The 13,691-nt window shown below is 49.1% G+C and overlaps 1 protein-coding gene across 10 annotated transcripts in view; it reads left to right on the top strand.

Moving 5' to 3' along the window:
- DEPDC5 (DEP domain containing 5) overlaps positions 1–13,691 on the top strand; it is a 92,130-nt gene that overhangs the window by 61,655 nt on the left and 16,784 nt on the right. For 4 of the 10 annotated variants that reach the window (XR_003793775.1, XM_029224348.1, XM_029224358.1 and 1 more), the window contains exons 32-35: positions 2,152–2,260; positions 5,106–5,315; positions 10,971–11,125; positions 13,339–13,416. Coding sequence is in view for 9 of the 10 variants with exons in the window: in XM_029224348.1 (XP_029080181.1) it covers positions 2,152–2,260; positions 5,106–5,315; positions 10,971–11,125; positions 13,339–13,416 (552 nt within the window). In the remaining variant the exon portion in view is untranslated. The other 6 variants (XM_029224378.1, XM_029224373.1, XM_029224390.1 and 3 more) reach the window with 4 other exon arrangements.

Below are 13,691 nucleotides of genomic sequence, written 5' to 3'. Positions count from 1 at the left end.
CACATGTGGGCTCTGATGCGCTCACGGACCTAGCAGAGATCACCAGTGACCGCTCACATCGCCAGATGCTGTGGGCCTCCATGTAGAAGCACAGAACACACTGAGGAAGAATTACTGCCCCATCAAACCTAAATGTGCTCAAACCTCTAAATATAATTTCTAGTGCTCAGGAAGTATGGGGCGCAGAGGAACACGATAAACAATAAAGGGATATGATCAGCATATCCAGACTGTAAATTTACAGGACGAGTGAGCTACTTTCTTCCACAAATAAATTGCAGGGAGATGGAGGGATGAGTGGAGCTTTTAGCTTAAAGAATACTTGAGAGACATAACTGACTGCATTGTAGGGATTTTAACTGAATCCTGTTTTGAACAAACACACAGTAAAATCTGTTTTTAAAAAAATTTATTATATTTGGGTCTTCGTTGCTGCATGCGGGCTTTCTCTAGTTGCAGTGCGTGGGCTTCTCATTGCGGTGGCTTCTCTTGTTGCAGAGCACGGGATCTAGGTGCACCGGCTTCAGTAGTTGTGGCTCGCGGGCTCTAGAATGCAGGCTCTGTAGTTGTGGCACACGGGCTTAGTTGCTCTCTGGCATGTGGGATCTTCCTGGACCAGGGATTGAACCCGTGTCCCCTGCATTGGCAGGTGGATTCTTAACCACTGCGCCCCCAGGGAAGTCCTAAAATCTTTTAAAGATACAATATATACTGAAGTGTTTATGGATGAAGTAATAGCATGTGTGAGTTTTGCTTCCAAATAATCGGGTGGATAGGGATAGATGAAACAAGATTGACTGTATCAATAAATAATTCTGGGGTCCAGGTAGATAAGAGTTCGATTACATTATCCTCCTTATTTTCATATGGGTTTGAAAAATTTCCATGACAAAAACCAAAAAGAGAGAGTGTAACAGGTTACTATGGAAACTGATTTTTAATCTCCAATATGAGGTTACTTCACCATCAGTAAGAGATGTGTCAGGATTTAAGATGAGGGAAATGTCACAAATTGGCTTCCCGGGGAAACGGATGGAGACAGAATTTAGTCGTGGGCTCAGCCCCTGTGGGAGGGAGGGGGCGGAAGGTGGAGGGGACAGAGGGAGAAGCTGAGATGCAGGAAAGCCCAGTGATGGCCTCGAGCAACTCCCTCAAGCCCTGGAGCTAGAGCCACGTTTGGAGATGAGCCGGGTTGGACCAACAGGGCCAGGCCTTTACACCCCTTGGTGATGGTTCACTGTCCACAGGCAGCCCAGGGAGGGGCTCGGGCTCTGCAGCTGGGCCGTCTCTGGAGGGGGACAACATGCCCAGCTCCCGTGTCAGCAGGGCCACGGCAGAGGGTCTGGGTGGCGCCTCGAAGTTCCCACCATGAGAAGTATGTGTTATGGTAACAATGAAGCACTTTAGACTGTAACGTGAGCCTCCTGGAACTTACCAAATAAAAATTCAGTGGTATATTAAAACAGTCTAATTTGGGGGTAGCATTTAAGTTACCATAGTTCATGGCTTATCTTAGTACGGAAAAAAAAATTAGGAAAATATATGTGAAAGTAGGCATTTATGGATACCAGAACTGAGATGGGAGGAGATGTCATAAGAAAACCATAGTTGTCTTGTGTCTGAGATAAATGCCTGTTAGATTAGTGTGTGGCATTTTTTGGGGGGAGGGGAGGGCTCAAGTGTGTGCATTTGCAAGATTAACGGATCTTCAAAATGTATAAAGAGTCGACACATTTCACCCTGTTTAGTTAATGTGGAATGGTAACGCAGCCCTAACGTTCAGAATGTGCTTCTGCTGGTATATTTAATAAAAACTGAGAAAAAGTTTCTCCCAGAGAGTTGAAAAAAATGGTGTTCATGGACAGAGTCACTCAAACCATATCACTTGCCTTTTCAAAGTAATACATAAGCCCAGGTGCTGCCAAGAGGCTTTTAAAATTGAGCTGTTTTCTGATTTTCCGTGGCAGCTGGTGATTGTTCAGGACAATGAATGAAATTAAGGGCACCACGTAGGGCCTGATGATTAACAAAGCGGAAGAGCGTGTTTCGAAGGTGCTGGCAACAGAGCTGCCTTCGCTTCGTTGTGGTTAACATGGGTCCTTCCCCAGGCGGCTCTGAGCAAGGACCGCCCTGTGTTTTCCCCCCTTTCAGGTGCCTGGGAGAACAGCAGGCGGCGGTGCATGGGGGCAAGAGCTCCGCACCTCCAGCCGAGAGCAGCGGCGTAGCCATGACTCCCACCTACGTGGACAGCCCACGAAAGGTAAAGGAGCCCCTCCGGCGGGGGGCTGGCTTGTGCGCTCAGGGACCCGGTATGGAGGGTAACGCAACCCATGAGTCCAGGACTAAGTGTGCTGAGGATTTGGAGGAACCCTTTGCAGCACTGCTATTTTGATGCAGGGACTTGCCTGCTCACGGTTGTAAGGACGCTAACTGCTAGATGAAAGCAGATGTAAATCAGTCAAGCTAAACTCTGTCTATTCGAGATCTGGCTTAAGCTGTGACACTGGCCTCTGGTTTTCTTTCAGCCCCATCTTCAGCCCTCCTGGTGGCGGGAGGGAGGTAGAAAATGACTGAAGCAGCTTCTGGGAGAGCTCACTGTTTGGTGAATGAAATTCCCATCAGTTTGCTTAGACTCCTAAGAAGTAGTCAGACGGGAGCATCCTGGGAGACGGAAACCAAAACCTGAGGCTTTGGCCTCTATACGGAATAGCAAGTACAGTAGAGGAGCTGAAAGCTCCACAGGTCAGGCTTGTTGTAGCTTTTAAGACCAATAGATGTGTCTCTGCCAACTCCTTCTCCTTGGAAATTCAGAATCTGATATCGTTCTGATGTGGCAGGGTGAGCTGGCCACACATTCTCTTACCTGGTCTCTCTCACTCGGAAATGAAGGAGATTCAATAGATGTATTTTATTTTTCAGCATTGTGGTCAACTTGTATATCCATCTGCATATTTATTTATTTTACTTTCACATCGTGAAAATTTCCCCATGTCATTATTTCTCCAAAGTTTGATTTTAAAAAATAACTATATTTCATCATATGATTAGACCTTTGTTTATAACTTCATTTTTTGTTAAAAAAGGTGGTTTCAGATTTTTAAAAATAGTTTTTGGCAATCATTCCATAAGTTTGTATAATTATTCTGCAGTGTATCAAAATTACAAGTAATACTGCAAACATCCTTGCACATAATTATTTGATCACATCTCTGATTGTTTCTACAGGGTAAGTTCCTAGAATTAGACTTCTAGGATGGAGGGATTAAAATCTGAGAAAAAGTAGCAACTGAGGCTGCAGGCAGTGTGTAGCATCCATAGGCCAGAGACAGCAAACCTCAATAAATATTTTAGGCTTTGTGGGCTGAGAGGGGAGATCAAGGCTATTGTGTGGGCTCTTCTGTAACCATTTAAAATCTTAATGGTTCTCAGCTCACAGGCTGGAATAACCAGGTGACTGGATTAGGCTGTAGGCTGTCGTTTCCGCAAACCCAGCTCTAAGGCAGTGACTCTAGGTACAGTCCCAAGGATAGTCTGTGCGTCAAGAATGACCTGTTGGTGAAGAAAGTCTTTTCACCTGTCCTCACTCACGGGTACATCATCTCAGCAGCGTTAGCACCTCTGCTTCTGTATGTTCTGGCAGAGAAGGGACGCAAATAGAACGTGAGAACACACAAGTGCCTGTGTGCTGTTCACTAGCTGTTACGTCCACCCACTGCTGTCTTTGAGGATTAGAAACAGTGCGGGGGACAGTACTGAGAAGTACAGAAATTACAGAACCACAAGCATTATGGTTAAAATACACCAACAGCCAAATAGGAGATCGTGGTCTAGAACACTCCCTTCATCTTCCAGCTGGACACTGAAATCCGTGTGGATAGCCATCAGTCTGCTGGGTGTAGATTCCCAAGTGGTCCAGGAGAAGCAGAGGTGTTAGGAGATGGCCCGGCACTCTCCAGGCAGCAGCTGTGTCAGGATGCGTAGAGGGTACCCGAGTGTGCATCTCCGCAGACATGCGTTTCCTCAGCTCGTTACTTGAGCTCATAGTGGCTGATGGGCGTGGCAGCAGTCCTGGTAAAATGGACACCGAAATACTTCAGTGATTCTACTTTTAGAATTTAAAAAGTTTTAGGAAAGCAGGGACCTTCAGGTGTATCAAGTGGCATTTCCGAATTTCAGTGATAATAAAGCATAAAAAGTAAAAAGATTTTGAAGGGACAAGAGGACACTTCTTGACCTTAAGAAAGAGGGAGGGAGTGGGTCTTTGGAAAAGTTCTCTCTGTCATTTATGTTTCAAGTACACGGCAGCTTGAACCCCACAAGAATAGGGTGGGGAGGGGAAGGCTGCTTCAGGAGCCCCTCCCGGGGACTGCATATGATTTTGTTACACAACCAGTGGGGGAGAAGGTATTGCTGCTCCTGTGTCCCCAGGTTGCTCAGAAAATTAAACAAGAACTTTTCCTGCATAATGTATCCAAAATATCATCACTTTCAATATATGATCTATATAGAAAATTAAAAAAAAAAAACAAAAAACTTCTCCTGCAGTGAATCCTCTTCTCCCATCTGGCTGCCATGTTACAGGCGGAAACGCAAACGTCAGGCCTCCGTGCGTCTCCCAGAGGCCTGCTGGTCACCCAGCCAGGCGGGAGGCCAGGACGCTGCCCCCAATCCTGCCCCATGCGCCCCTCTGCAAGCTGCCCCGCGGCCTTCTCCTCCCTTCGACATAGGTCTGAGGATGTTCAGAGCTATGTGGGAGGACGCAAGCAGCCAAGCCAGGCTCTGATGAGATCTGAGGCGCTTGGACACACCTTCTCCCCCAGGTGCTGGCTCCCACCCCACTGGGATATTCTGCCCAGGAAGGTGTGAGTTTCTGCTAATGCTTTGCATTTGGATATTTTCCTCCTGGGTGGATCTCTCTCTCTTTCTCTCTCTCTCTCCCTCCCTCTTTTTTTTTTCCCTTTCCCCTCATGTGCCCTTCTTTCTCTCCTTCCCTCCTTGTTTTTTGCTCTCGTCCCCCCCTCCTTCCCCGATGGTTCGCTGCTGGGCCACGTTCCGTCCCTCCGCCCCCTCGCACCTGCTGCCGCTTCCTGCCGCTCTGACCTCAGGACGGGGCCTTCTTTATGGAGTTTGTCCGCAGCCCACGCACAGCATCGTCCACCTTCTACCCGCAGGTCAGTCCAACCCCAGGGCCCCGAGGCCCGTGCATGCCTGTCCGTCGCAGAAGCCGCGACCTGGCCTTCAGCTCGGCTCTGAACGCGTGGAATTGGGCCGAAGCCGAGTTTGAGGGGCAGTTGAAACTGAATTCAGTCTCAGAGGTGCATTTCCTTTCTTGGTGTTTGTGGTGACACAGGGGGATGAGGAGATTAACGTCAGAAAACATGCTGGCACGTGTGGCTTAATGTGTTCCCGTCTTTGTCATGTGTTGCCACTGACTCTTGGCCACGGGGCAGCATCTTCCTGTTTAGGTGTTTTTGGCCATATGACATAAGCAACATGATACATGCTGACTTAAGGACAGAACTCTTATTTTTTTCTTCCTAGTACAAGCAGATAAATTTATAGCAGTGCGGCAGGAAGTGGTGAAAAACAGAGGAAGCAATTACTACCAGGCATGTGCTTTGTCATAGACTGAGGGTGTGCGTCCCTGGGCAGCTTGCATCTGGACTGTCCTGAACTCGCGTGTCACATAAAGGGTTTGGACCCATCTCAAGGGGCTTCCAAGCCTTAAAACTCTTCACTTACTATGTGCCAGGCTCATGGTATTATTTCATCTCATCCTCACAGCGTAGCCTATGAGTTAAGCAGAAGTTTTATCCCAGTTCTACAGATGGAGAAATTGAGGCCCAAAGAACTTGTGCTTCACACAGTACAGGGTTGAGCTGGGATTTAAATCAAGACCAAGATGCTTGATTCATTACCCCCACCCCATAATTAGCATCGGTCATTGCTGTGCTGACAGATCTTGGTGAAGAGAACCTGGGCTCCCTGCCCTTTATTGAGGCCCCTGAGTATATGTGATTGACCTGGTCACAGAGATTTGAAAGGGAGGAGAGGGTTTATGCAGAGCAGGGCAGGCTCAGGAGGACAGATGTGGGAGGTTCGGGGCAAAGGTTTAGGAACCCTTATTTGGTGGAAGTGAGAAAACCAACATGGATTGAGGACCTGCTCCGCCAGCTACTGTGCAAAGGGCTTTGCAAACAGCCTGTGAGTCCATGAGGTACATGTACTATCACCCCATTTTCCAGATGAAGAAACTGAGGCTTAAGTATGTTGCCTGGTCAAAGGGCCCGGAACTAGCAAGTGGCAGAGCCCCTCCACTGTTCTGTAGTTCACACTGGTGTCTTCCCTTTCTTGGGAGGCCAGAGGGCATCTTGGGTCTGTGCTGGGCTCTTCCCAGTGAAAGCGCGACCCTGGGCAGGTCCCCATTGGGGCCTCTGAGTCCTAATCCAGCAATCACCATCCGTAGGAGGCAACCTGTCCTTGTGGATTAAAACAGACTCCGGTTGGAGTTTTTAACCTTTTACTTTCTAACAATAGACCCTCTTGTGAAAAGCTTCAGACTTAGATTAGAACTTAACCTAAGAAAAATCAACAGAGCGGGAGAGAATTGTTTTATACATCCTATAATACTCCACACAGGTTCACGTGGTGGAATTCACTGGAAGAACAGAAGTGGATAAGTTCCTGGAATTGGAAACAGCAAACAGAGATGAGAAGTTTATGTTACCCACCATTAAAAAAAAAATGATCCCATGTAAGATGTAGTAAGGGAGCGCTCTGTACTGACATGAAATTAAATTGAGCTGTGCTGAGTGCCGTGGGAGATACAGGGATGAACACGACACCCTGTGGATGTTGCTTGTTTGATGTCTGTTCCCCCCTCCTCACCCCCAGAGGGTGAGCACCGTGAGGGCAGGGGAAGTTTGTTTTTTGGGGGTTTTTTTTGTTTGTTTCTTTTTCAAATTCTTTTCCCATTTAGGTTGTTACATAATATTGAGCAGAGTTCCCTGTGCTATTCAATAGGTCCTTGTTGGTTATCTATTTTAAATATAACAGTGTGTACATGTCAGTCGCAAACTTCAGGGGAGGCTTTTGATGAGGGGTGATATTCCTTCCTTCTCTGATGATATAAACCTTGGAAAACATCCTGGCTGTGGGACTGGGGTTATCCTCCAGCTCTGCAAGGTATATGGGATTCCGTCATGAGTGCTTTTACGAGGCCTCTCTGTGCCCGGATGGTGCTGGGTGGCTGGAGGCCAGGAGCCCTGCTCAACCCACCTCGTCTCCAGGTGACACTGGCCTCAATGCACAGTTGAGGGCTGGGCTGGCGGGTCCTGCTGTGTCCTGGTGGCTGGTTGTCCTCCAGCAGGAGCAAGCAGGGCTCTGACAGGCATGGGGTTGGGGGCCATGCGGGCACGTGTTGTGGTTGATGCTCACCTCAGAGGCGTCCTTGGGAAAACCCCCTCCCTCAGCTTCTCCCACAGCTTTGGGCGTGTGGGAAGGTGGGAGGAGAAGGGGTTGGTGTTGCTGCTGACGGTTGTTGGTTTGTTTGTTTAATTAACTAAATGCCAAACTTTATTTGGATTTCACTGGTTTTTCTGTGAATGTCCTCTCTGTTCCAGGGTCCAATCCGGGGCACCATGTTGCATTTAGCTGCCATGTCTCCCCAGTCTCCTCTGGTCTGTGACATTTTTTTTTTTTTTAACGACCTTGATGGTCTGGAGGAGTCCTGGCCAGATATCCTGTAGAAAGTCTCCAAATCTGGGTTGGTTTGATGTTTTTCTCATGGCGAGACGGGAGTTATAGGTTTTTGAAAAGAATCCTCAGAGGTGAAGTACCCATCTCATCACATCCCATGGAGGTCCACAAGGTCCACACAACATCATTGGTGACGTGAACCGTCATCGCTTGGTGACGTGGTACTTGCCAGCTGTCTCCACTGTGAAGCTGCTGTTTCCCCTTTCTATACTCTGGAAGCAGGTCACTAAATCTAGCCCACTCCAAAGAGGAGACAGGAGATTAAACTCACCTCCAGAAGGTCCCATCTGCACAGGTTTAATAGGGTCCTTCTGTAAGGAAGGTTTTGAATGAGGTTCCTAAGACAAAACCCATCCCAGACCAAGCATCTCCCTCTGATTGGCTCTTTTCAGCTCTCCGTGTGAGACAACGGCGGTTCTGTCCATCTCTTTGTCTTTTTCCCACTGGTCTTATTCCAAAAAGTTTCTTCGGGTGGATTATGGAAATAAATGCAACCTCCAGAATAAAAATGTGACTAGATGGGGAAATTCAGGAAAAGAAAAAACAAGACAGGACATCCTACGAGGTCTTATAACGTACTTAGAGTTTCCTGCTAAATTCAGCTCTGCACTTCCTGGTAGCCAAAGAAAAGTGGGAAACATCTGTTCCAGGATTCAGAGTGGTCATGAGATAAAGACAAACCAGTTGTTGGGGAGAAGCATAACTTTTCCTGGTATTAAGATCTGAGCAAAATGCCTTTCTCTGTGGCCTCTTTTTTATTTTTTAAATATTTGTTTATATAGGCTGCACTGGGTCTTAGTTGTGGCACACAGGATCTTCATTGAGGCATGTTTAGTTGCAGCATGCAGGCTCTTAGTTGTGGCATGCATGTGGGATCTAGTTCCCCAACCAGGGATTGAACCTGGGCCCCCTGCATTGGGAGTGCAGAGTCTTACCCACTGGACCACCAGAGGAGTTCCATCTGAGCAGCCTCTTGAAAGATGGACGTTGTGTGATATGGAGCAGGGGAGGGGCAAATCTGGCCCACCATCTGCTTTTGTCAATAAAGTTTTATCAGGACAAAGCCACACCCCCTTCATTTACATCATTGATGGCTGCTTTTGTGCTTTTTCACTTATACAGAAACTGTATAAGTTTCAACAGGCTTTATAGCCCACAAAGCCTAAAATAATACCATCTGGTCCTTGACAGAAAATATTTGCCAATTTCTGATTTAGAGGATAATTCTTAACCACTTCCTGGCTCAGGCTGGTGGGGCAATTCTCAGGGGCAGTAGACGAGAGATGACCCCACCAGAGAGGCAGCACCTAGAGGCTTCTGTGCCTGAGAACTGAGTCTAGTCCCCTCCGTTAGCTTCTAACTTAATTTTTCGGTGTAGCATCTATCCCTAAGTCTTACTGGTTGGGGGCAGGTGGTGGCTGGTAATTGCAAGCTGCTTCTTGCTGCATTTCTCAGTATTTAGGGTGCTGGCAAAGACTTACTGGTCCTTTTTTTTTGGCAGTTCACTGAACCTGATGTAGGAGAGCAAATTGGTTCTTTCAGAAACAGGGGTGATTTTGTCTCCTAGGGGACGATTGGTAATACCTGGAAACATTTTTATTTGTCACAGCTGGAGCAGAGGGCGATGATAGGGGGGTCATTACTAGCATCTGGTGAGTAGGAGCCAGGGAGCTGCTCAGCACCCGAGGATGCACAGGACAGTCCCCACAACAGAGGCTTATCTGGCCCCTAACGGCGATAATGCCGTGGTTGAGATGCCCTGTTTTATTTATTTTATTATTATTATTTTTTACTGTTTATTTATTTGGTTGAGCTGTGTCTTAGTTGCAGCAGGTGGGTTCCTTACTTGTGGTTCTCCAGGTCCTTAGTTGTGGCATGTGAACTCTTAGTTGCAGCATGCATGTGGGATCTAGTTCCCTGGCTAGGGATCAAACCCGGGGCCCCTGCATTGGGAGTGTGGAGTCTTAACCACTGCGCCACCAGGGAAGTCCCGAGATACCCTGTTTTAGAAGGAGTGATTTTTCCATCATCCAATAGAGTATCTGATAATATAAGGCTCCATTCTGGAAGTACTCGAGAACCCCATGTAAGAGGGACTAGGAGTCTTAGATTTTTCCAGAAGTGCTCTGGAAGGCTTGCTGTTCTCTCCAGATTTTTGCTGTGGGGTGCAGCCTCTCTAGGTGGGCAGGTCATAGTCCTGCCCTCCAGGCCATTTAAAGGGAATGAGACAGATAGAAAACCATGACGTGAAGCAAAACCTGGCAGCTCCCAGGCAGGGGTCAGAGACCCAAAGTAGAGAGACAGTTTCTGTTTGGGGATGGGGGCAGAGTGAGTCAGGGAATGTTTTACTAAGGGAGCAGCATTTGAAACACAGCGTTTGTAGCCTGTGGTGGTGGGGAAGGGCGTCCCAGGTTGGTGGGGCACACAGACAGTTTTAAACACACAGGGTTGACTCGGCTGGAAACAGAGCCGTGGGTGAGCGTGGATGGGGCAGTTTGAGCCAGAGCTCCGGTGCCACGAGTCGGTTCTCAGTTCGGTAGCTCGTGGGGAGGCTTGAAAGATTTCAGAGTAACGGAGTGATGGGATTGGAGCTATCCTTTAGGAAGATGAAGCTGGAGTGCTCACAGGTAGGGTGTGTGTGAGGTGGGGGGTCAGTGGGAGCCAGGCAGTGGGGCAGGCACGCCTGAGGGGTCGTGGGAGTCGGCAGAGGGGAGGCCACAGGACGAGGCCTCTAGAGGTGAAGCTGGAGAAGGGAGCTTCAGATGCACCCGAGCTGTGAACCTGGGCAAATGGGAAGACTGATTGCACCTGCGACAGGCGCGAGTGAGGAAGACTGGGGGCCAGGAGAGCTGCTTGTCTCTAACCGTGCTCTCTCCCTTCTCCCAGCCCTGAGGAATGATGTTGACTTCTTTACTCCCTTGGTGGGGGTTTTCTTTAGTGTAAATCTTGTGGTTTGAGTCAGGTCCTGGTCCCAGGGGTTCACTGTGCACCTTGGCCTCCCGTGGCCTCAGTTTGGGGCACAGGAATACCCCCCCCAACACTGGCTCCGATAGAAGGGGGCACACGCCAGCAGGGTGGTCCCTGGACTCCTTTAGCTCCTCAACCAGGGACTAGTGGGGACTGGGAATGAGAGGAATGGGTAGGACCGTGCGTGTGAATAGCCTGAAAGATTTTTTTTTTCCCTTTGGTGTTAACTTTTAAATCTCCTACAGGTGTCTGTGGACCAGACGGCCACCCCGATGTCGGACAGCACCAGTCTGGGGGTGAGCACAGGCCAGTCCGTGGACAGAGGCAACAGCCAGACCTTTGGGAACTCGCAGAGCTCAGGGGAACAGGGCTTCCCCTCTGCAAACTCCAGTGACAGCAGGTGAGACTCAGAAAGGCCAAACTCATGCTCCTGGGCAGTGAGGCTGGTCTGACCTCAAAGGCTGCAGAGGCCGAGGGTCTGGATCCCAGGCCCAAGGTCTGACTCGGCCATAAGTTATATCTGGGAGCCCAGACAGTCAGTCCTCACCAGCACCTTTCGACGGGGCTAGTGGTCAGTGCCCTGCCTTCCTCACAGGACAGCTAAGAGGTTGCCGCAGAGACACAGAGAAGCATCAGGCACTGTGCAGGAGTGGGCTTTGGGAAGGGGGCCCAGAGCGAACCCGTCCTGCTGCACGGGGCGCCCGTGGCCCGATGCCTTGCCTATGTCAGGTGCAGTCAGTCCACGCCACCCGAGGAAATGGATGAACAGTGAATGGGTTGATTATCGTGCCCCAATGTGGCTCTTTTCTTTTCTTTCTTTTTTTTTTTATTTTGGCCGCGCTGTGTGGGATGTGGGATTTTAGTTCCCTAACCAGCTATGGAAACCGTGCCCCCTGCAGTGGAAGCGCAGAGTCCTAACCACTCGACTGCCAGGGAAGTCCCTCCGTGGCTCTTTTCTTGTTCCTGAATAACCAGGGGGAAAAGAAGCTGCTTGGAGCTCATTTGCTGGAGGAAGTGCCCAGCTTTTAATGCTGTTGTCAAATCTGAGAAACTTCTTTTTTATATCCTTCCCAGCTGCGTTTGGTTTATCGTAATTCTGTCCAGTCTGCTCTTGTTCCCTCACTGCACTGACTGAGTGGTCCTCAGCTAAATGGTCTAAGAGACATGACTTTGGACCTTTCACCTGAGTGCAGAAGGTCATCTGAGGCAGCTCACCTGGCTGGTCCCCATCAGCGGCCACGCAGTTTCCTTTGCACGTCACACATCCTGTGCTGGATTTACCTGCATCTCGTCTATACTGGCTGGTAGAGGTGGTCAGTTTGGAGGCGGCCTCAGGCCTGGCCTTGTCTGGCCTCTGTCGTCTCCCCAGGCCCACGTCCCTGCCAAGTCTAGCAGACGCTTCGGCTCCGGCAGCCCAGGGCACAGGAAAGGCGTGCACTTCTCTGCTTCCTCGTTGCTCACGTGGCAGGTTCTCTTCTGCTTTTGGAAGAGGAACTGGGAATGTTTAGGCTGGAGATGAGAAGGCCAAAAACAACACGAATCAGGACCAATGACTGAATTACAGAGAACACACTCCATCTCACGATAAAGAGCTCCCAAGCAGCTGGTTCTGCCACTGAAGATGTTCACACAATGGAGCGGCCTCTGTCCAGACTCTTGTCGCAAGGACTCAGGCATTAGTTCACTTCCAGGGTCTTTAAAGTCTTCTTTAACCCTGAGATTCTGAAATGCTCCAGTGGGTCCTGGACCTGCCTCGTAGGAAGAGGAGGCTGGGACTGAGGAATGGGAGGGGTTTAAGGAGCTTCCGGATAAGCCCCAGGTTTGGTGTGATGGGTGGCCCTGTGTGTCCCATGCCCAGTAATCTGGGCTCAGTCGCTGAGTATTAAGCATGTTTAAGGGACCCTAGTACCATCGAGGAAGAACTCGGGCAGCAGGTGACGGAAAGATCTGGGCGCTGGAGCAGACAGACGGGATTCAAATGTTGACCCTGACGCTTCCCAGCTCTGACCTTCACCAGCTCCTTTTACACCTCCAAGTTCCAAAGGGTGGATGTTACTGTTACTGTGTTTAGTATGGTCTACAATTTTGGACTTTGTGGGTGTCAGTCCCATGTACAGTATTTTACACACACTAACCTCACAGCAACCCTGGAAGACAGGAACAGTATCATCCCCAGTGTTCAGATGGGGAAACTTAGGCCAAGAAAAACCAGAGGCCCTCCAGCTGATGGTGATGATCCTGGGATTCTGCCCCCTGTGCTCTGACCATGTTACCTAGCGTTCTTTGGTGAGATTAAATGATGTGATGTGTGAAAGGCCCAGAGCATTCTTCTAGAGAGATTTCTTGGAAGGGGTCCAGCCTGACGTATTATTCAGAGGGGAGATGCTTATTAAAGGAAGCAAGTTTGGACACAAAACCACTTTAAATCCTTTTGTTTAAAAAATGTATACACGTTGGAAGCAGGAACCCCCCTGTGATATATCTCCAGGATGTAACTGTCCAGAATTTGCTTGAATGCCTTCAGTGTCCATATCAGCCTGGTTTCCAGCTCTGTAAGAAGCAAAGCAAGAGGGTCAAGACTCGGGAATTTCACTCTGCTTCTCTGTGTTACAGCTCTCAGCAGTTGGCGGCCAGCTCCTTGACGTCCTCCTCCACCCTGGTGGAGATCCTGGAGGCCATGAAGCACCCCTCGTAAGTGGCTTCTCTCATGAATGAGTGCAGGGGTGGGAGGATCCCGTGGCCCAAGCTGGGGTGGTGCTCAGGCAGCGTGGTTTGGTGGGTTTATACCTGACTACTGCTCAGCAGCTGTGAGACCTTGGGTGAGTTACTTGACCTCTCTGAGCCTCTGTTACCTTGTTTGTAAAGTGGGATTATAATGGTTGATTCACAGGATCGATGTGAGGATTGAATGAAATAATCATGTAAATTACCCAGTGTAACGCCCGACAAGCATAGGTGTTCTCTGA

The sequence above is a fragment of the Monodon monoceros genome, unplaced genomic scaffold (assembly GCF_005190385.1).
Source record: "Monodon monoceros isolate NGI ecotype Baffin Bay Population unplaced genomic scaffold, NGI_Narwhal_1 Super_Scaffold_1, whole genome shotgun sequence".
Lineage (NCBI taxonomy): Eukaryota > Metazoa > Chordata > Mammalia > Artiodactyla > Monodontidae > Monodon > Monodon monoceros.
This window is presented reverse-complemented; position numbering and strand designations above follow the sequence as displayed.